At 49.5% G+C, this 21,200-nt stretch overlaps 5 protein-coding genes across 6 annotated transcripts in view; 3 read left to right on the top strand and 2 right to left on the bottom strand.

The window, feature by feature from the left end:
* Positions 1-6,204, top strand: part of MMP19 (matrix metallopeptidase 19) — a 10,558-nt gene extending 4,354 nt beyond the window's left edge. The window contains exons 5-9 of the mRNA XM_069078801.1: positions 1,656-1,901; positions 2,374-2,514; positions 3,036-3,200; positions 3,909-4,036; positions 4,304-6,204. Coding sequence (XP_068934902.1) covers positions 1,656-1,901; positions 2,374-2,514; positions 3,036-3,200; positions 3,909-4,036; positions 4,304-4,621 — 998 coding nt within the window. The 3' untranslated portion in view covers positions 4,622-6,204. The remainder of the gene's footprint in view (positions 1-1,655; positions 1,902-2,373; positions 2,515-3,035; positions 3,201-3,908; positions 4,037-4,303) is intronic.
* A 567-nt stretch (positions 6,205-6,771) lies between these two features.
* LOC138154231 (transmembrane protein 198-like) lies at positions 6,772-11,722 on the bottom strand. The gene is made up of 5 exons (XM_069078813.1): positions 11,531-11,722; positions 9,899-10,146; positions 8,753-9,334; positions 8,060-8,214; positions 6,772-7,951 (listed from the first exon to the last, which is right to left on the bottom strand). The coding sequence occupies exons 2-5, from the start codon at positions 10,071-10,073 to the stop codon at positions 7,814-7,816; spliced, it is 1,050 nt and encodes a 349-aa protein (XP_068934914.1). The 5' UTR covers positions 10,074-10,146; positions 11,531-11,722; the 3' UTR covers positions 6,772-7,813.
* Positions 11,723-11,784: 62 nt separating this feature from the next.
* Positions 11,785-18,235, top strand: DNAJC14 (DnaJ heat shock protein family (Hsp40) member C14). The gene is made up of 8 exons (XM_069078789.1): positions 11,785-12,135; positions 12,719-13,119; positions 13,443-14,897; positions 15,546-15,652; positions 15,934-16,053; positions 16,385-16,545; positions 16,976-17,078; positions 17,239-18,235. The coding sequence occupies exons 3-8, from the start codon at positions 13,500-13,502 to the stop codon at positions 17,462-17,464; spliced, it is 2,115 nt and encodes a 704-aa protein (XP_068934890.1). The 5' UTR covers positions 11,785-12,135; positions 12,719-13,119; positions 13,443-13,499; the 3' UTR covers positions 17,465-18,235.
* A 115-nt stretch (positions 18,236-18,350) lies between these two features.
* Positions 18,351-20,855, bottom strand: ORMDL2 (ORMDL sphingolipid biosynthesis regulator 2). Of its 2 annotated transcripts, none has more exons than XM_069078846.1 (4): positions 20,706-20,855; positions 19,792-20,104; positions 19,525-19,676; positions 18,351-18,905 (listed from the first exon to the last, which is right to left on the bottom strand). In XM_069078846.1, the coding sequence occupies exons 2-4, from the start codon at positions 19,963-19,965 to the stop codon at positions 18,770-18,772; spliced, it is 462 nt and encodes a 153-aa protein (XP_068934947.1). In that variant the 5' UTR covers positions 19,966-20,104; positions 20,706-20,855; the 3' UTR covers positions 18,351-18,769. The 2 variants fall into 2 exon arrangements, with proteins under 2 accessions (XP_068934947.1, XP_068934957.1); XM_069078856.1 differs by having other exon boundaries at positions 19,792-19,966; positions 20,706-20,850.
* A 138-nt stretch (positions 20,856-20,993) lies between these two features.
* Positions 20,994-21,200, top strand: part of SARNP (SAP domain containing ribonucleoprotein) — a 38,603-nt gene continuing 38,396 nt past the window's right edge. Inside the window, exon 1 of the mRNA XM_069078826.1 lies at positions 20,994-21,140. Coding sequence (XP_068934927.1) covers positions 21,105-21,140 — 36 coding nt within the window. The 5' untranslated portion in view covers positions 20,994-21,104. The remainder of the gene's footprint in view (positions 21,141-21,200) is intronic.

Genomic DNA, 21,200 nt, shown 5'->3' with positions numbered 1-21,200 from the left:
CTAATTTTATCCCCATGACAACTCTGGGAGATAGCTGCTATTATTATACCCATTTTACAGGTGATGAAACTGAGGCACACAGAGGTTAAAGGACTTGCCTGGTGTCACACAATTGAGACTAGATTTGAACTCGGGACTACTCCTCCCTCCATTATACCACCTAGCTGACTCATTCTTCCAGGCTCCCAGATGTGTAACTTTGGCATTTTCCTCACTTTCCCTCACCCTACATATCTAATCAGTTGCCACTGCTACCTCCACAACATCTTCCTCACCAGACCACTCATCTTTACTTACTTAGGTATCCTTTATCACCTCAACTATTACAACAGCTTCTAAGTAGTTCCACTTTAGTCTGTCCTTCATACTGTTATATAAGTGATTTTCCTTACGCACAGATCTGACTATGTCCCTCTCCTACTCTGTAAACTCCATTTTAAATGCCAGGTCTTGTTATTGTCTCTAAAATAAAATATAAACTCCTTTCTTCAGGGCCTTTTAAGGGCCTTTTCAACCTGGTCTTATCTTTCCAGACTCATTGAACACTTCTCCTGTGATCTAGCCAAACAGCCTTTCTGTTCTGTTGTATTAGATGTCTCCCATGACTGAAATGCCCTCCCTCCTCACTTCTGCCTCTTTCTTCAAAATACAGCTCAAGAGCTACCTTCTATATGAAATCCTTCCTGATTGCCTTTCCTCTCCAGCTGCTATGTATTTAACTACTCGTATTTATTCTTATTTATTCTGTATACATACTTCCATATTCCTATTTCTATCTCCCTGTTGTATTCTGTTTTGGAATATAGGCTGTTTGCTAGTATGGATTGCTGCATTCATTTAGTTTATATCTCCAGCACTTAGCTCCTGGCACAGAATAGACAGTTAACAAATAATTAACTGATTTCATTAAATACCAGTCTAGTACCAGCTGTAATTGTAAGCTCCTTGAGGACAGGACCGTCTTTTGTCTCTTTTTGTATCGCCAGCACTTAGCATAGTGTCTGACACATAATATGAGCTTAATAAATGTTTACTGATTCTTCCCTAGAAACCTGATAGCATTGTGGAAAGATCACTAGATCTGGGGTTAGAAGAGCTGCGTTTGAATATTGGCTCTGCCGTGTACTACCTGTTGGGGCAGCTAGGTGGCGCTGTCTTGGATGTTGGGCCTTGAGTCAGGAAGACCTGAGTCCAAATGTGACCTCAGACATTTAATGGTTGCGTGACCATGGACAAGTCACTGTTTGCCTCAGTCTCATCCACTGTAAAATGGGAGTAATAATAGCACTTACCCCCATAGGGTTGTTATGACGATCTAATGGGATATCTGCAAAAGCACTTACCACAGTACCTGGCAGATAGTAGTCATTATTTATTCCCTACTACCTGTGTCGATTTGGATATGGTTTCTTCTATAAAATGAAGAGACTGGACTTGAAGACCTCTAAGGCTCTTTTCAACTCCAAATTCTTTGATCCATGACTCCTTCCCAGAGGACGCTTTTGAGGTTTGGGATGTGGTTGGAGATCACAAAGAAAAGAGTTATTTGAGGGCTAGATAAAGGATCAGCAGTAATGAGAATAAAATGACTGGAGGGAGTTGTACATTTAACTTAACAGTTACTCGATTCCCCTTCCTCAAACCCCTGTGCCCAGGAAAGGTCCTGGCCCATGCTGACATCCCTGAATTGGGCAGTGTGCACTTTGATGAATCAGAGACGTGGACAGAGGGGACCAAGATGGGGGTGAATCTTCGAATCATTGCAGCCCATGAGCTTGGCCACGCCCTAGGGCTGGGCCATTCCCGATACCCACAGGCCCTCATGGCACCTGTTTACTCTGGCTTCCGGCCCCACTTCCAGCTTCACCCTGATGATGTGGCAGGGATTCAGGCCCTCTATGGTAAGTCTTTCTCTCTCCTCCCCTCCCCCAAACCATGCTTGCTTCCCCAAATCCCCTACTTCAGTGAATACACCTTTTCCTCAGTCCACCAAAATAGAATTCTCTTTTATGCTGAGATATTTGTAGAATTTCTGGAATTGAAATGCCCTGGTTCCCTCTTACCCAATCATCAATATCCCCATCCCTTTGGCTTTAACCTCCCTCCATGTGGCTGCAGTTCTAGACCCAGTGCCGTCAATTTTCCTCACTGGGAATACAGAGTACTCTGGTCACTTTACTTTTCTCCATTTTCTGGCACCCCAAAGCCACCAAATTTTCCTTGTTGATGCTTCTACTGGGAACCAAAATGAATTTTTTATCCTTCCCCAGGCTCTCTGAGCAAATGGTCAGGAGAGGACTCTGGGAAGCTTGTATTTCATGTGTGGTATCCTAAATGCCTTCCCCCAGGGCCTGATATGTCTTTAACTTGCAGGCAAGAGGATCCCCCCGAGTGGAGAAGAGGAAGAGGAGGTGGAGGAAGAAGGGAACGAAGTTTCCATTGTAACCCCAGGGCCCATACTCCCAGGAGCTGTGCCTGACCCCTGCAGAGGAGAGCTGGATGCCATGATGCTAGGTAAGCTCCTCCCTTTGGGGGAGGAGTTCAGTAAGATTCGACTGGCTATCTATCCCTAAGGACTGGAAAAGTGGGAATGACTCAGGGCTGCCATGGAAGGGAGAACTCAATGCCTCTAGAATGAGTACATATGGAGGGGGGTGGGAGAGGGAGTGTCCTGACTTGTTATTTCATCTGTGTAGAGGACTTCTGGTGTGAAAACTCTCTTTACTGCTATAGATCTGCTCATCAACTATAACATTGTCCCAGATAATGGCCTGGACATTGAGTGGTGAAATGACTTGAAGTGTGTGTCTGAGGCAAGACTTGGTTTTGCCATGCTTCAGGTTTTCCTGCCTCTGAGACTGGCAGTCTTACCATTACCTACAGGATGCCTCTCACATTGGACAATTAATACATTTGTTTTGAAATAAACTTTGAACTTCAGATAGGACTTCCTCCCAGTGGGAAACCTTAAAAAGTATGTGTTGGTCCTGGACTTGGCTTTGCTTTTTCACTTTCACCTGTCATCCCTTCTCCAGGCCCTCATGGAAAGACATATGCCTTCAAAGGAGACTATGTATGGACAGTGACTGGCTCCAGACTGGGGCCCCTTGTCCCCGTGGCAACCTTATGGAAGGAGCTCCCAGGGAACCTGGATGCTGCTGTCTACTCTCCCCGTACAAAATGGATCCACTTCTTTAAAGGTGAGGATTGAATAGGGTGTCTTTAAAAAGAGGAGCAAAGATAGTTTAAGAGGATAGAGATAAAGATTTGGGGTTTTGGCTTTTTGGAGGGCAGCAGATATGTGGTTTTCTTGGTGTATGGAACTCCCAGTATGGAAAACTCCTTCCACTGTTGTAGATGAGCACCTCAGCTATAACTTCTAGCTACAATCTTAAAGAGTTACTGGGGGTCGGGGCGGCCAGGTAGCACAGCAAGTAAGAGCACCGGCTCCAGTGTCAGGATGACCTGGAGATCGAATCCTGGGCTCAGACACTTAGCACCCACCCAGAAACACCTGGCCATGTAACCTTGAGCAAGTTACTTAATCCCAATTGCTTAGGGGCAGCCAGGTGGCTCAGCGAGTAAGAGCACCAGCCCCAGTGTTGGGATGACTTGGGGATCAAATCCAGAGCTCAGACACTCAGCACCACACTCAGAAATAACTGGCCATGTAACCTTGAGCAAGTTACTTAACCCCAATTGCTTTAAAAAAAAGTTACTGGGGGCACTGAGAGATTTAGTGTCTTTTTATGATCATAATGCTAGTATGTGCCAGGGGCAGGACTTGCACCCAGGCCTTCCTGACTCTAAGCCTGAGTCCCTGGAAAAATATAGAATAAAGGAGAAACTTTCAAAAGGAAAGGATAGATTGTAGATTTTACTTTTTCTCTCTCCCCTAATCCTTTTAGGTAATATGATCTGGCGCTATATGGGTTTCAAATTGGTCCCTGGCTTCCCTAAGCGGCTAAGTCACGTGGGACCCAACTTGGACGCAGCTCTGTACTGGCCCCTCAACCAGAAAGTTTTCCTTTTCAAGGTATGAAGTCTTTAACTTTGTGAGAGTGTGAGGATCTTAAAGGGAGGGACTGTTTTTCCTTTAGGGCAGTGCCTTGTGCCTTGCACATAACGGGAATTGGCATTCCCTTTAGGAAAGGTGATGGTGGTGAGAAAGTTCTTTTCCGATGGAAAGATGGCATCCTTAAAGAGGAATGAAGGCTTCCTAAAGGGAGAGGCTGCTGCACTGGAAGGTGAAAGCTATACTGACTCTGCAGGAAATCCTTAACACTTTCTTTTTTCTCCCAAGGGCTCCGGGTACTGGCAGTGGGATGAGTTGGCTGTGAACGACTTCAGCCGTTACCCAAAGCCAATAGGAAAACTGTTCACTGGGGCGCCAGATAAGCCCTCTGCAGCCATGAGCTGGCAGGATGGCAAAATCTACTTCTTTAAGGGTAAAAAGTACTGGCGCCTGAACCAGCAGCTTCGAGTAGAGAAAGGCTTTCCCAAGGACACTTCCCAGAACTGGCTGCACTGTCTCCCCCCAGCCATGGGCAGTACAGCCTCAGCCACCAGCTCCACCCCAAAAACTGTCCATTTAGCCACAAAAAGGGCCAAATTTTTCTAAACTCCAGATAACACCGCTTCACTTCTTCCCATTGCCAGTCTTGCTCATGAGTAGGAACTGGCCTTACGCTTTAGATCCTGGGCACCCAAACCCTGAAGACTGCCCTACCCCACCAAGGACAGTACCACCAGCTATGGGCAACATACCTCTGGTCCTGGGCTCATCTCTTCTCAAAGTGGTACTTTGTGTCTGGGCTAGAGACTTCCCTTGACCGACTGCATCTAGCCCTCCTAGATGGCTACCATACCTCCCCCACCTTGGCAGGGCTACCCTTTCTTTTGTATCAAACATTGACTACTCCCTGGCCATGCACACCTTCTCCCCTCCCTTGTCTTGGATGGCATCATCAACTTCATTCCTAAAGGCAGCTCAGGGTGTATGGGGCCATCTATAATTTCAATTGTTGACTGTATACTACTGCCTTATGGATGGAGGGGAATGGAATATTTGCCAACTGGGACAAAAAAATATTTATAGAGCTCGGTGTGGTTAAGTTCTCTTTAAAGTTCCTGCCATACTCAATGCAGCGCCTTGAAAAATTCTAATGGGGCATCACTAAAAACAATCTGAATACAAGGCCAAAAATATCACCCTTTGAAACTGAAGTTAGTGACCAAATGATGAAAGAACTCTCCCTGGGAGATGTGATCTCTCTCTCACCAGAGCACTCTTATGCACTGATCATACACTAATTTATAAAAGTTATTGTTGTAAATGTCTTATTATTCCTACTAGACTGTAAGCCCCTGGAGGGCAAGGACCAAGTCTTATTTAAATTTTTTCCTACCCAAGCAACTAGCAGTGTGCTTTTTTTTTTCTTTTTGGAGGGGGAAGGGAGGGCAGTTGGGGTTGTGACTTGTCCAGTCACACAGCTAGTTTTTGTGTTAAGTGTCTGAGGCCACATTTGAACTCAGGTCCTCCTGACTCTGGAGCTGGTGTTCTATTCACTGCACCACCTAGCTGCCCCATGCAGTGTGCTTTTCAAAGAAGATAGTACGTTTGTTGAATTATTGAAAGAAGGAAATCAGATCAAGCATTTATTAAATACTAGGCACTGGGCTAAGGAAGAAGGGAATGTAAGAACAGGCTATTGATGTCAGTGAGGTGACTCCTGAAACTGGATGCCAACCTCAAGTGTAAGGAAGCTAGGATCTACTCCATTTGTCCCAGAAGAACCAAGATGAAGTTGGGGAACAGGATGGTCTGCAGGAGAACCAAGTTTGTCAGTGTGTCTTGAATTCTCATGATTGGTTCCAGATATTTAGAAGGAAATATGGAGAAGTATATATAATAGAGGGTGGCAACTTATTGTCCCTTAAGAACATGAATTCTTTGCACTGTTTCTGTGTTCAACAAGCAACCTTTTGATCTTAATAATTTGGTTTTCAGGTGAGAATTGCTGTGATTGGCAGGCACTGGTTATCTAGCTGGATACATTTCCTTTTGCCAATGAATAAATTGGCATCCGCATTAACAATTGGGGTCACTTGTGATTTCTGCTCAAATGAACTAATTCCTCAGAGCCTAACACTTCCAGGTGATATTTTAAAACCAATAATGTTCTTACTAAATATTTTAAAAGATACTGAGTTTATGTTTTCAAATTTTGTTTTAAGGTGGTTTTTTTTCTTTCATAAGAATTTTATAGATGTTAGGTGGGGAGGGGAATTATTTAAAAAATGAAAAGTGGGAACATCCACTAAGCAAAAATCTGAACACTTATCTCAGCAAAAATGATAGGTCTACTAAAATGGAATTCATGAGTCTGCAGAGCTGAGGATAAGAACATAGGACTCTAACTTTCCTGCAAGGCTTCAAAAGAACTTTGGTGTAGTGGGGGCCCAGCCTTGGCCCAGAATCCTGCCTGGTCTTAGCTCCTGACACATACAAGTCAGTGTGAACCTAGGCATTTCACTCGACCAGTGAATGCCCCCGGTAACTCTGACTCTTAATAGGTGAGCTGCTTATCTGCATTAATGGGAGGAATTCCCTGCAGGAAACAAAATCTCAGGTCTCTAGGTGGCAATTGTTTTTTTCCTTTAGGGCAGTGCCTGCACATAGCTGACATTTAGTAAACCTTTGTTGAATTGGATTGGAAAAGATTCCATCAGAGGGAAAAAGAGGAAATAGGGAAAGTCTGGAGCACCTGGTTTAATCTTCAATGTCATTTTATTTACATCCCATCAATATCTCCCCTCCCTCTGCCTTGGAATCCATTTGAATTCCTTTACTCCAGTGGGGGAGTTTATGGATTTTGGAGTAGGGCTGGGGTAATATATTAGGCCAGGGTTAGTGGCTAGAGTGGAGGCAAAGTTAGAATGTTAGTGTCCTACATGGCTGAGAAGCAGAGAAAGTGCTGGCATCTGTCTGTCTCCCATTCTTCCACCCTTATACGCCCTGCTGCTCTCCCCAGGGCTGCCCTTTTCTGTTCATCACAAGAAGCCAGCAAGGGGCAGGGGTCTGAGTGGACTCTGCCCCAGCATACTCCACAAGCCTGAGAGGAGGGAAAGGGGAAAGCACCAGGGAGGGCAGAGCCCCCAAATGAGGTAGGAATGGGGCTCAGGCATTGGAGGTATGTGGGAGAAAAGAATACTGAGTGTCATAACCCACTCCCCTTCATTAACCTGAGACTTGAGGAGTCAGGGGCACCCAAAAGAGATCCTTCCCCTTCTTCTTAGAAAGGAGTTATATCGGTCTTGAGAAATTCCCTGCTTTTTTGTAGGATCTTTAAAAACCCCAACCCCATTTTCCCATCTTGTGGAATAGGCTGTGGGTGGTACAAAAGGCAGTCCTGTTGTAGAAGGGAGAAGGGTCCTGGTTGGTTGGGCAATAGTTCTGAGTTTTAGGGGTAACAAAGAATTCCAGGAATAATAAGGCTATCTTTGTAGTTTGTGCAGAGGTGAAAATTCAGTTCTTCCACCCCCTTCCTCCTGCAATTTCCCTCCAGCTGTCCCCAGCTCCACCCTGGCACATTCTCTCTCAGGGCTGGGCTAGACCACATTTCATGCCCTCTCCCTCCACAGCTAGTCTAATAGCTGGGGAGAAGAAGAGGAAATGTGTGTTTCTGTCTATGGTTATCAGTGGAAAATTCTACCTCTTCTGCCCAAGCATTTGCCCACCTGGTGCTATGACCCTTCTCTCTTAAGGCACAAGTGCGTGTGTGTTCACACGTGCGTGAACATGTACAGAGGCTCAGGTTTGGTTGGAGCGAGGGGGTGTGGTGAGGGGCGCGGTGGAACCACAGTCAGAGTCTAGGTCCAGGATGGCATGATGGGGAGTACCCACAGTGCTTGGCCCCAGTTGTCGATCCCGGAGACTCTGAAGATAACTCTGTAGGGTAAGTAAGACCAGGAAGAAGAGGAAGGGAGGGGAGAGAAGAGCCGAGGTCAGAGGTCTTGGCTCTCCCTAGTTCTCCTCCTACCCTCCCTGCCCACTTACTGGTGCTAGGCTGTCAGCTGGGCTCCGGGCTCGGTGTGGGACCTGGCGACGGTAGCTGCCTTCGCTGGCTGCTGCCCCAGAATTCTGCTGCCACTTGGCCTCCTGCTGGCGGATCCGAAGAAGCTGGAGGCCCTTCAGTCGATGGCTCAAAACCCCTTTGGAGGAAGTGGGGACAAAGCTGAGATTTCAAAGTCTACATCAAACCCAACTTTCAGTACTTCAGATAGATTCCCACCTTTACTTTTATACCCATTTAACCAATGTGCTTCACTTAGCTCTGGGATAGAGCTACCCATCAACTTTCCCCTGGAGATTTCCTTTCTCCCTTCTAGATTTCTTCCTCATGTTCTCTCTTCTCTGTAATCTTTCTTTAATTCCTATGAAGTCTTTTCACATTGGATAATCCCCTAATTGTGACACTCCTACCTATATCTCCCTCCTGAAGTCCTAAGCCTTAGGACCTCTATCCTAGCAGATCTGACACCACTACTCTCGCTGCCAAGCATCAGTAATACCTTCCATTTTGTTCCCAAAAACCCCTGCCTCCACCAGGTCACATAGTTCCATGCACCCTTCCCAAGTATATGTATTTCTTTCCTCTCTCTCCCCAAACCAGGCATTTGAGATCAGGAATGACATAGGAGATGAGAATAGGGAAATATATGGGGTGTCAGTATTAAGATTTTAACTTACCATCATCATGGCCTCTGTGTCCCTCAGCTGTGAGTCTCCACTGAGCAAGGGCCCCAAGTGCCCCCAGGGCGGGCCAGGCACCCAGCAGGGCCCAGCTGTACCAGCAGAGTGGAGGCAGGGCAGGCAATGCCTGAAGTCTCTGACCCAGACGCCCGCCTAACGCCAGCCCCTCCAGGAAGTAGTCTGCACAGCCCACCAGTACTGCTGCCCCCAGCAGGGCTGTGCCTAACATGGTGAAAGGTCGGGGCCAGCGTAGGGTAAGCAGGGCACCTAGAAGTGCCAGTCCCACCAGGCCCCCTGTTGGCACCCAGGCTGAGGGTGGTTGGTAGATGGGTTCAGTGCCTAGTAGGGCACCTGCCCCTAGAGTCAAGCCAAGCAGGAGACCAGTCAGGAAGAGCCCCACGCTTCGGACCAGCATTGTGACCAGTCCACAGAGGAGGCCAATGCCCAGAGCGATGCCTGCGCTCACCTCCAGGCTCAGTTGAGTCTCCAGCACTCGTTCCTTGTGACAGAGCAAGAAGATTACCAAGGCTCCTGAAAGCAGCCCAGACAGGAACATCACTGCCTTGAAGCATCGGTAACCTGTGATGGGGGTGGAAAGGTGGGCACCGGGTATCAGGGGAACACTCCAAGGTTTTGGGCACTGAGGTTGAGAGAGAGATGATAGAAGGAAGGAATAGTAGGCATTCCAGGGACAAATGTTGCAAGGAGGAGACATTATGAGAGACTCAGAGGCATGGGGGGGACAAGCAGAAGAAAGGCTCAGGCATTAGGGAGGGGAGTATTTGATAGAAGGATCAAATAATGGGATGGGAGCCTAGAAAAGGGGAAGAGTTGGGGAGGGAGCAGATTGGTCTGGAAAGAGGGTACCCTCTCCTAGAAGACAGTAAGGGACTTAGTAAGTGCAGAACAGTGATAAGGGAAGACAAGATGCAATGGCTAGATAGAAAAAGCAGACAATAGTCAGAAGGACAAGAATTACTGGGATAAGCAGAAGAAGGTTGTCTGAGAAGCAGAAAAGTAGGTGTGGGGCATTATGATTAGTATAGTTCTGAAAGAGAAAGATAGTAATGCCAAGAGACCAAGAGGCTGTGGCAGCTGCCCACCCAGGATCCCAGGCCTTGGCCTTGCCCCTATCTTCCTCACCGAAGCAGCAGTAGATGACTCCAAAGAAACAGCAGAGGGCACAGGCCAGTGCAGGAACCAACTCAGGGTTGTCCCGTGGCTCTAGGACACACTGTGGTTCAGGAGGCTCTGGCAGTTGCTGATTAAAGAGTCTTGGGTCAGAGGTCACAGTCAAGGGGGGTGGTGCATGATCCATGGCCAAGGTGACCACAGTGAGAACTGGACCAGCTCTTCTGTTTATTTGCAAAAGTTTGAGTTGGTTGGGCAACCTGTGAGGAGGAGCAGGACCTACTCAGAGATTCATGCCCTGTGAGAGCCCTCTGGGGGAACATCAGAAGTCATAAGGGTGATTTTTTTTTTTTTGCTTTTTGGAGGGTGATTGGAGTTAAGTGACTTGCCCAAGGTCACACGGCTAGTAAGTGTGTCAAGTGTCTAAGGCTGGATTTGAACTCAGGTCCTCCTGATTCCAGGGCCGGTGCTCTGTTCACTGTGTCACCTAGCAGCCCCCAAGGGTGACCTTTTTGGTAACTCAGAGGGCCTCCTGGGTTGTCTTGATATTCTCACTAGTCAACCAAGTCCTCTGGAATGGGGATGGCCAACTCTGCTGGGAATATTCTAATGAATAATAATAGCAAAAAACTCCATCATGAGTAGGTAGTATGGTATAAATTAGTATTAGATTTGGAGTCTGAGGTTTAGGATTCTTCTTTTGCAACAGTGAAACGAAATCCTGTGGTAACCTTGATCAAATCACTTAACTTTTGTAGGACTCCCTAAACTCTTCTGTAAATTGATGGGGGTGGACAACCTAGGCAACCTCTGGGTAATCTAGGAGGGCCTGACTGAATGATGGGGTAAAATTAGACCCCAGGTCTTTCTTAGGGGATGGGGTAGAGATAGGAATATAAAGGCCAGGAATGCTGGTGGGGGGAGGAGTTAAAAGCTTTGATTAGGGTTTGGGGTTCCAGGAGCCAGTTGTAGAAGAAAGAGTCAATCTGTACTGGGTCTCAGAGCTTCCAACCCTGCACGGTCCAGAAAGGCTGGGGGTGGAATAAAGAAAAATGATTTATAGTGGAGAGTCGGTCTAGGCGTCTTTATAGCAACTGAATAAAGAGGAAAAAGTTGATAAAGGAAAAAAAAGAAAAAAAAGTGATAAAAGAGAAAAAAAAAAGGCAGGCACCCGGAGAAACAGGGGCATAGAAAGTCAGAATGGAGTAGAGCTACAGACCTCTGGGCTTTTTGGAGCCTTGCCTAGGGTCTGATCCTGGGACAGTTGTCGGAGAGAACAGTTCGGTTGTTCTATACTCCCTCAACCTCCTTGTTCCTGTCTGAGTGGGCACCCTGCCCACTGACACCCCACGTCTTAGCACAAATTCCCTTCGACCAAACTCAGGATGGCATCCTCTCTCCCCCTTTTGCTAGTACGTTGTACAGGTTGGGGGAATCAATGAGTGCCTTGAATAGGGACACAATTCAAGGCGGGTTTGCATTTGTGGGGTACTGGGTCTGGGAAAAGTGTATTCCTTCCTTTCATTTGGTCATCAAAGTAACTCAGCAAGCTGCAAAAATCGGAGCCTCCCCACCCCATCCCCCTTCTGATGTCTGGGGCTTCCACCCTAGGACAGGACGGGAAGGGAAGCAGAAACTACTCACCGGAGCCCGGGGGCACTTTCTTAGACTCCCAGTGGCATCTCGGCCCCAAATCGGACGCCCACGGGTAGTGGGCGGCAGGGGAAGTCGTTCCTTTGGTAGCTCTCAAAACTCTTGCGAACAACGCAACCCAAGCCCAGGCAACTCAATGCAAGCAGCTTGGGATGGGGGGGGGGGGGGGGGGGGGGGAGGGAGGAGGGAAGCTGGGAACTGGGGGTGGGGGAGGGGGATGGAGTGAGTGTAAGGGGGGGTGACATCACGGGGCGGGCTTAGCCAACCCCACCTCTGAGGTGGGGGCGGAAAACAAGGCTCTCACTCCCCCAGCTGGAGTCCTAAGATCCGCAAACCTTGTCTGGGAGGTGTTTAGAGGGGAGGGTACCACAACACCCTAGGGCCAGGGACTCCAAATACTCCGAGGGCTACTCCTCTGCTTCCAGTTCCCCCCTGAAATGCCCACCGGGGTCTCAGCGTCCCCCAACTCCGCTTTGGTTTCTTCCACTTCCCAGAGAATTGGAATATTGTCTCCTGGAGAAAAGGGGTCGGCATCCTGGACCCCGGGCAGTAGTCAGGGGCTCGGGGCGCCGACGGGGAGAGAGGCGGAGACTGGGGTATTTGGAAGTTCTTGAGAGAAAGACTCAGACAGGGGAGAGAAATCTCGGAAGGGGGAGAAGGGCAGGAGGTCTTTCCGTGGGGCTCGAGAGATTTCGGCCTCCGGATCAGACTTTGCACGTCATGCAAACCCGATGCAAAGCTGGGATCTCCGGGCTCCAGGATCGTGCGCTGCCCTCGGGACTGGGAACGTGCCCTCCCCCGGCCGCTCCGCGAGTTGTCTGTCCTTCCGACCCCCTCCTCCTCCTCGGTGGCGGGGCCAGGAAGCCGAGCCAGGAGCCAGGCGGGGAGGACAACGCGAGCCAGAGCCACGCTGGGCGGCACAGGGCGGCTCGCCAGCTTCCCCTGGCAGCGTCGCACTGGCCCCGCCTGATTCAGGCGCTGGGGAGGCTGGAGGGAGGAGCAGAATTGGGGACAGGAGGGCGGCGAAGAGTGGGTTAGGGATGGTCTCCTCTCCGCCCAGTTTCCTTGGGACACAAAGAAGCCTCTGTCCTCCTTGGGGCGGGGAATGGGAGAAAGCGAGCAGGGTTGGGATTCTCTTTTATCTGGTCCCGAGGAGAAACTGAGGCACGGGGGGGGCAGGGCTCTTGCCATGCCTCCCAGTCTCTTTGCAGATTCGGAGATCGCCGCTCTGCTTTCCACCGGGTTGCCAGTAGCACCCGCCCCCTTCCCCCCCTTCCAGGGCGATACTGCGCTCTAAGTGCCAGATTGCAGTCCCAGCGGACGTGGGCCCTTTAAGGGGAGGGGCTTCTTGCCACTGCGGACCGCCTTCCGCTGGATCGGACTCGCGCGTGCCCCGGGCCAACCGCTGTTGCTCCTCCCTTCCCCGCCGACCCCGGAAGTGAAAGTCTGCGGAGGTCCACAGCGGTGGAGACGGAAGGCGGAAGCGGAGCTTGAGCGGGAGGCCGAGCCGGGGGAGCGGCTCTCGTAGCTCCCCCGGGCTCCGGACCTCGCTGGAAGGAGAGCGTTGCTGCCTCTGCCTGGTTTGTCTCTCTTCGCCTTCCCAGCCCCCTTTTCCCCTGCGCCGGGCCTCGGCTTCGGGGACGCCTCCCCCCCCCCCCCGCCCCGCCCCGCCCCTTTCCTCCCGCGACTCCCCAGTTCCCCCGCCCTCACCCGTTAGAGGCTGTTCCTCCCCGCGGGCTTCTCTCCTTCCCCGGAGTATCTGGGTTCTGCTCCTCCGGTTTGCCGGAGGGTTCCGCGATGTGGGACGGAGGGGATCCTGGTCGCGGTCCCTGCCCCTTGACTAATGGGTCTGACCCAGGAGCAGGGAGAAGCCTCCCCATTTGACGCCTCCCTTTTGTTGCAGGCACCTGAAGTCATCATGATGGCTGTGACCTAAATTCCTTCAGGAATCCCCGGGGTCATGGCCCAGCAGCACCCCGGGGAAAGGAAGTTATACAGGGCACCCCACAGTGGCTCTTGTGTCTGGACTCCAGGGCCCACTGTGGGCCCCGACAAACTTTCATTCTCAGGATTTGGGGATTCGGTGGAGGCTGCACCCAATGGTACCTATTGCCTTACTAGACATCCTTGTTCCACAAATACACCACCCCAGAGCCCCAGTCGCCAATCAGATCCAAGCCAAGGTGCTCCCAGGGACCCAGGGCCCTCCGAGGAAGGAGAAGATCTCGATCAGACTGAAGCATCTTCAGATGAGGAAACGGGAGTGGACAAGGAGCTTTCGCGGGACAATGGGGCTGGGGACCTGGAGGACAGAGACTCTTCCATCCCAACTATACCATCATCGGTCTGTAACTGTCCAAGAGCTCCTAGTGTTCTTGAGGGGCCTTTCTCCGAGGGAGGAGATGGCTCATTTAGTAATTTTTGCACCTACTGTACCTCCCCAGCCCTGGGAGAAGATGAAGATGATGAAGAAGGGCCCTCCAGGGTTCCCAGTGACCCTTCTCCTATGCCCAGTGGAAGGAAGCCTCCACCCAGGAGGCAGAGGCATCGCCTACCAACCAAAGAAGAGCTTAGGGAGGGTGGTCGAAGGGACCCCCGACCCTCTGGTCGACACCGGCCTGGCCGGAAACGTAGCCAGGCAGACCGGCGTCGGTATTTGGTGGCATGGGGGTCAGAGGAACTGTATCGACTTGGACAGAAGGGGTTCTGGTGGCTGATTGAGTTGTTGGTTTTAGTGGGGGAGTATGTGGAAACTGGTGGGCACCTCATCTATTCTTGTGGACAGCTGAAAGGCAGTGATCTGGACCTGCTTCGAATATGGGTGGGAAGCTGGGTTGGGCAGTTGGGGAACTGGGCTCAGATGGGGTTCCTGTGTCTATGCCGGGGACTTTGCTCTGGGGCAGGGTTTTTTTCCCACCTGTTACGACTGTTGTGTGCTGTGCTACTCTTGGTCCTGGCTTTGCTGTTGGGCTGTCTTCAGCTGACCTGGAGAGTCTTGGTGTACATGGGAGACCGATTGGGCTTGCGGGCTCAGGCCACCTGGCTCCTCTCCAGGCTGCATTCACCCACTGTTCACCAATGTTGGACTCATCTCAAAGAGAGCAGGACATGGCAACGCTTGCTGGGGCTGGTGCACAGGGGTTGGCTGGAGGCACCCTGGGTCAAGCAGAGGACCGACAGGCAAGGGGATGGGCCAGCATCTAGTGGGCGATACTACCAACCTGGAGAGGAGGTGTCTCGACTTTTGGCTATGGCTGGGATCCCAGAAGATGAGCTAAACCCCTTTCAGGTGCTAGGGGTAGAAGCCACGGCATCAGATGTGGAACTGAAGAAGGCATATAGGCAGCTGGCAGTGATGGTAACTTCTTTGTTCCTTTACCCATATTAGCTATGCTCCAGCATGTGTGTGTTTGTGTGTGTGTGTGTGTGTAAAATTTCAAGGCAGAAAACTGAGGGGCCTGCTTAATTCTAGGCAACTCTTCATTATCCCTCCAATCGGTGTGTTTGTCTTTTGTTTTAATAGTATTTAAGGAGTCATTCGACCACATTGCTAGTGACCTGGGTGGTCATGTGTGGAGACTGCAACATTGTTGGGAGGCCAGTCTAGTTTGCATTTTCAGTGGGATGTGAAAATAATTTGGAAAGGAGAATAACTGGAATGCTGGGGAAAGGGGAAAGAGGTGCAAAAGTGCTTGAACTTAAAGAAAAGACCAAGGAATTTGTAAGTAGGAATTTTCTAAAGAGGTATCAAATAGAGGAAGATGGTCAGTGGTTTTCTTTTTCCAATGGGACAGAATGAAAAACTAGTCAAAGACAATTTAGGAAGTATTTTACCTAGATATGAGAACTTTCCTCTCATCTTGAGTTATGAGAGAGGATTAGGTAGATGAACCTAATTGAAACATATTTGGAAAAAATTTTAGTATATGTGTTTTTTTTTTCATCTTTTGGTATGGGTTCATTTTGGCATTGAGACATTTGACTTTTCACTCTTTTGTCTTCAAAGGTTCATCCTGACAAGAACCATCATCCCAGGGCTGAGGAGGCCTTCAAGGTGTTGCGGGCTGCCTGGGATATTGTCAGTAACCCTGAGAGACGGAAGGAATATGAGATGTGAGAAATAGAAAAAAAAATGCTTTGTGAGGGTGGAATGTGTCAGAGGCAATGAGGGCCCTTGTGGCTGGGGGGCGTAGGATGTTGCTTGGCTTCTGTTGCTTGGCCAGAGAGAAGTGTGGTAGATCTAGAACGGGAAGGGTTCCCAGAGGATCTCTAGTCTAATCCCTTTATTTTAAGGTGAGGAAGACTCAGGCCAAAAGGTTAAATGACTGGTTACCCAAGGATTTACTTATTTTTCCCCTAGTGCTGTGTGGCTATCATCTCTCTTTTACCCACAGGAAACGGATGGCAGAGAGTGAGCTGAGCAGGTCAGTGAATGAATTTCTGTCCAAGCTGCAGGATGAACTCAAGGAGGCCATGAATACTATGATGTGCAGCAGGTGTCAAGGGAAGCACAGGTGAAAAACTGGGTATGGCTGGGGGGGATGGGACACCAGAGATGGAAGGGCTTTACAGCTTAGAGATAGGACAGATGAAGTATCTTTATTTTTGTAAGGATTTGGAGTTGGTAGTTGTGAACCAAAGAATAAAAAAGCTTTGGGATTGGAGATGTGGTTCAACACCTAGTTGAGCAAAGAAAGAATAATAATTTAATTATTAAGTAGAAAGGACAGGGTCCTCCTGGACACGTGTAATAAGTGGTGCTATCAGCATATGTAGTTTATAAAAATCAGGATAATGCCTTAGCTGTGCTTAGGACTTATGTGAGGTTTTTGTGTTGGGGGACAGGAGGTTTGAAATGGATCGAGAGTCTCAATATGCTCGATATTGTGCTGAGTGCAACAAGATGCATCCTGCTGAGGAAGGTGACTTCTGGGCAGAGTCAAGCATGTTGGGCCTCAAGATCACTTATTTTGCCATGATGGATGGAAAAGTATATGACATCACAGGTATATTCCAACCCTGCCTCAGGGTACGTTAGAATATGGGTAACAGAAGGGCTAGAATGTTTAGTCGTCTGCAATGCTAGATAACATGGAAACTAGTTTTGGGAGGGCAGCTGGGGGGTACAGTGGATAGAGTGTCAGGCCTGGATTTAGGAAGACTCATCTTTGTGAGTTCAAATCCATCCTCAGACACTAGTAAGTTGCCTCAGTTTTTTCCTCTGTAAAATGAGCTGGAGAGGGAAATGATAAACGACTTCAGTATCTCTGCCAAGAAAACTTCAAATGGGGTCACAAAAAATTGGACACACCTGAAACAACTGAACAACAGTCTTGGGAAGGGTCTGAACATATGCTTATGTAGAATGGAATTAGGATATTCATTTGGGTTGTTTTGAGTCCTGTTGTCTTATCTGATTCCCTCTTATGTTTGCAGAATGGGCCGGATGCCAGCGTGTGGGGATTTCCCCAGATACCCACAGAGTCCCCTATCACATCTCATTTGGGTCTCGGGTTCCTGGGCCTGGTGGGCGACAGAGGTAGGTAGTGGTTTTTTTTCCTGCCTGTTTCAGAGAACTGACTATAAAGAATAGTTTAGTATGCCAGTGTATCCTGGCCACTGACTTAGTACTTTTTCTTAAGTACAACATCCATGTATCATGTGTTCATTTCCTGATCACTGTATTTGTTTTCTTGTAGAGCCACTCCAGATGCCCCTCCAGCTTCAGTTGCTGACCTTCAGGATTTCTTCAGCCGGATCTTTCAGGTTCCCCCAGGCCAGATGCCCAATGGAAATTTCTTTGCAGCTTCCCAGCCTGGCCCTGGGGCCACCCCACCCTCCAGGCCAGACAGTTCCTCAGCACCCAAAGGTTCAGAAGCCAAACCGAAACGACGGAAAAAAGTGAGGAGGCCCTTCCAGCGCTGATGCCCTGTCTCTTCCTCTTCTCCACTCTCCCCAGCTCAGTGTCAGGGAGTCATAAGGGCTGTGTATAGCATAGGATGGAATTTTTTTTTTTTTTAATTTTCAATATTTAAAAAGTTTCAAGCATTACCTGTTCACTCAGTGACTTGTGGGAAGCCACTGAATCCCTACTCTGGGAACTAAGAACTGAACCTCGTTTGATGACAATACCAAAGAAATAGTGGGGTGGTTGGCAGGAAGGGCCCTGTGCCTAGACCATGGCTAGGATTGGGACTGATGAGTATTTTGTGAGGAACAGAGCTCTCTAGGGTTTGGGGGGCTTTTATATTGTTCCTCCTTCTGAAGGCCAGCGTGATACTCATTCATTTATTAACTTGGGCCTTTGTTTCTGGGCCCTCTCCTCTATCATCCACATTAGGAGACAAAGCAGAGGAGGCAAGTGGCCCTTACATTCAGGGGTGGGTAAAAGCCCAGGACCATTCAGGGAATGGGAATGCTGCCTCTTTCTATTCTGTGGTTCCTACCTAACCTCAGGGTTGTTTCTGTAAGGATGGCTGATTTGACAATTTTTTTTTTAAACCAGACTCAAGTCCCCATGCCCTTGGTGGGTAGGAGGCAGAAAAAGCAAGTTTGGCGGGAGTGGGGGGTTGTCCCCAGCTATCCCTGTGTAATCAAAGGGTTTTTTTTTTTTAAGTTTGTTCATATTTGTATGTACATATCTATTTAAAGCCAGGGGATTTACCTTTCTATAAATATAACTGGCAAGCTATGCCTCCCTCTTTTGTGTGCCCACTTGCCCTGACCCTGTTCTCTATGTGATAAGGGTTACTAATTTCTGATGATAGCTCTTGGTGGAGTGGGGACAAGAAAGTTTCAGGGAGGCATGGGATATGATAATCAAAAAGGTTTATTTTAAATTTAAGATTGGGAAGAATGTAGTCTTTTTTTCCCTTGCCTCCCACTAAGTTCTGCTGACTACCCCAGATTTACATTTGAAAAATAGCTTCTATTACAAAGAAATATATAGCAATGATGTAGATAGTTGGAAAAGAAAAACTATAGCACCAGACAGGGTGGGCCCAGCCCCTATCCATCTTTCTTGATTCTAAGGAACCTGCCCTTATTTGTACAAGGGAGTCATTCTACTTCTACTCCTACCCCCACCCCCAAATTCATCTCCCAGGAGTTGGCAAAAAAAAAAAAGGTCAGTTGATCCTCAGGTCTTCAGTAACTAAAGGGAAGGAGGATAGAGTGGCCCTTTGCTCTTTGTCTTTCCCTACCCTGTACCTAAGTGATCATTGCCAGATCTTAGTACTTATTGATGCCAAAGAGACGGACACCATGGAATTGGGGTAACTTAGGCAGCAGTACACTGAGTAGTGAAGCTGTATTGATGATAAAGTGAGCAGCATCATATTTGGTGTAGAAGCTGGCCAGGAGGTAGCTAGGGAAAGAAAGAAGAACATAATGAAAAAGAAGGACTGGTCTCAACTATCTCACCCATGCCTTGACCTCTTCTTGTTCTTCCTACCATCTACCCCCAAGTCAGTGGCTTTTTGTTATTTCCTTAAATGACCAGCTCTATCTCAGCTAGTCCTAACACTCCTGAGCTGTCACCACATGAACAGCATTTTTCTTGAATGGGGAAGATTATAGATTCAACAAGATGTACTGATTAGTGGAAAATGGAAGAAGGCTCAGGGTATAGCACTGCAAAAGTCCTCGTCTCTGACATTACGCTCTTCCTTTTAAATCAGTTATATGCCTTCATTTGTTGTACACTTGGAAGAGAAAGTCGTTCACCACAGGATCTAGGTTAGGGTTTCTTTGGAGTTTTCCCAGATGCTCCTATCCCCTTTATCACCACAGGGAGGCAGCAAGCCTATTTGTGACTTCCATACTTTTGGATTTCATAATTGGTGAACTGAACATCCTCCTTGTCCTAGCATGGTTATTAGATCATGATGTGGTCTTTAAATTAGTTTATAGAGAGTCTACCCCTTGTGGTGGTGCTTTTGCAACCCCTACTCTACTAGCCTCTCCCTCACCCTCTCAGAACTCACAGCACAATGGGAGAAATACTGAGGAACTTTCTGGAGGAGGTGAACTGGAGCCCATAGTCCATCTGCTCCCAGTGTGTAAGGAGCCGGGCCTTGCCTTGGTCGGGGGTCTCAAAGGGGGTCCCCTTCACAGTGTGTAGAAAGACATACATAGCCTGGGAGGGGGTGAGAAGGAAGAAGACGTCCTTTTCAACTGGATTTGAGGCAGGTGGGCAAATCCCCAAAGAGTAAGTCTTGATGAGAGAAAGTGGATTTAGGCTGGAGGCTCACCAGGTTATGGATGACGTTGGTCAAGGTCCAGACAACGGGGATGCTGAAGAAGGGGATGCTGAGTAGTATCACATGCAGAAGCCCTACCAGGATGATGTAGGCCAGCCAGATGCCCCGGCTGTTCATCACCCTCGTGTTGGGGTTCACCTCGCTGTGGGCCACCCCCACATTCATCCTGCCACAACAGTGAGTCAGGAGCTCGACTCGCCCTCGCCTCTCTTCCCTTTGGTCTGCCTCCCTCAGTTACTGGTTTGGTGACTGCAATGAATCTTGAACGTGGGGGGCGGGGGAAGGGGAGGAGGGACACTGAAGCCTGGAAGGTAAAAACAGCTTTTCTGGGATGAGGGGGATCGGAAACTTTTCTTTAGCCCTTAGGCAACGGCCCTGTGCTAAGGCGAGCAGCCCTTAGGGGGCCCGGCCGGGGAGGGGGCCGTTTAAAGAGGAGAAAAGGGGAGCACTTCGGGCGGCCCGCCCCCAGTCCTCGGAGGAGGTGGGCAGGAGAGTCAGACGAGGCTCGCACACGAGGAGGGGGCAGAAGTACTCGGGAACGACACCCTTTCCCTGCCATTCTCTGGGCCGGGGCAGCCATGGACAACAGCCCCGGCGCGGGGAGCTGCCATTGACCCCATTCTTCCTGGAAAACGCAGGAAGCTGCGGGACCGCGTTTTGGGCCTTCCGCCGCCACAGGGGGTATGTGGCGGAGGCAGGGAGAGCCGGCGCCTCGGCCACCGGCACCCCTCTCTACAGAAGGGACGTTCAGACCTCCTCCCTCCAGACGAGCCGGCTGCCCTGGCCCGAACCCAGCCAAGCCCCGAATAGCAGAAACCATTGGGCAGTAGCCCGGGGTCCCGTCCCAGTTCCTCAAAGTTCGCCCTCACAGCCTTCCTCCACCCCTCTCAGCACCGGCCCCTCACCTGGAGGCTGCAAGGGTCACTCCCGCCAGCCGCAAGTTCGGCTACTTTACCTCGTCCACCTGTTGTCTCCAGGAAGCAGCCTTACCCTCGAACTGTCCCCATTGGCCCTCCACACCCGGCGCTGCCGTGGCTCATTGGCCACCCGTTTTGGTATTCTGTGTTTTGGTTAGCCAGTGACCCCGTCACTCTGGTGGGAGGGAACCAATTCTTCTCCAATCCCCTTCGCAGGCGAGCCCTCGCGTGGGGGGCGGATCGACGAATGAATAAAGCTGATGGTTTAGAGTGGGAGTATAGGCAAAGACTATTGGGTGGTGGTGATCCTCCGAGTCTCGGCGGGAGCTCCAGAAGGCGGAGGCAGGAGGAGGGGGAGGGCAAACTGGGGGTGGAGGGAGTGACAAGATGGCGGCGGAGACGGTGGAGCTTCACAAGCTGAAGGTACCGTGAGGGGCAGATGCCCGGGCATGGCTGGGGGCCGAGCTCTACGAGGTGACCGGC

The sequence above is a fragment of the Petaurus breviceps genome, unplaced genomic scaffold, assembly GCF_028583685.1.
Source record: "Petaurus breviceps papuanus isolate PSGF00001 unplaced genomic scaffold, PetGlider_PUasm1.0 154, whole genome shotgun sequence".
In the NCBI taxonomy this organism is placed as follows: Eukaryota; Metazoa; Chordata; class Mammalia; order Diprotodontia; family Petauridae; genus Petaurus; species Petaurus breviceps.
This window is presented reverse-complemented; position numbering and strand designations above follow the sequence as displayed.

Excerpts from the sequence above, each read along its gene's own strand:
- LOC138154231 (XM_069078813.1), bottom strand. The coding sequence starts at position 10,073 with ATGGATCATGCACCACCCCCCTTGACTGTGACCTCTGACCCAAGACTC. Across the intron at positions 9,335-9,898 it reads AGTCATCTACTGCTGCTTCG|GTTACCGATGCTTCAAGGCA; the intron begins GTGAGGAAGATA and ends CCCCCATCACAG. Across the intron at positions 7,952-8,059 it reads CAGCTGACAGCCTAGCACCA|AGTTATCTTCAGAGTCTCCG; the intron begins GTAAGTGGGCAG and ends CTTACCCTACAG.
- ORMDL2 (XM_069078846.1), bottom strand. The coding sequence starts at position 19,965 with ATGAATGTGGGGGTGGCCCACAGCGAGGTGAACCCCAACACGAGGGTG. Across the intron at positions 19,677-19,791 it reads CCAACGTCATCCATAACCTG|GCTATGTATGTCTTTCTACA; the intron begins GTGAGCCTCCAG and ends ACCCCCTCCCAG. Across the intron at positions 18,906-19,524 it reads AGTATTTCTCCCATTGTGCT|CTACCTCCTGGCCAGCTTCT; the intron begins GTGAGTTCTGAG and ends TTCTTTCCCTAG.
- DNAJC14 (XM_069078789.1), top strand. The coding sequence starts at position 13,500 with ATGGCCCAGCAGCACCCCGGGGAAAGGAAGTTATACAGGGCACCCCAC. Across the intron at positions 16,054-16,384 it reads AGGTGTCAAGGGAAGCACAG|GAGGTTTGAAATGGATCGAG; the intron begins GTGAAAAACTGG and ends GTTGGGGGACAG. Across the intron at positions 17,079-17,238 it reads GGGCCTGGTGGGCGACAGAG|AGCCACTCCAGATGCCCCTC; the intron begins GTAGGTAGTGGT and ends GTTTTCTTGTAG.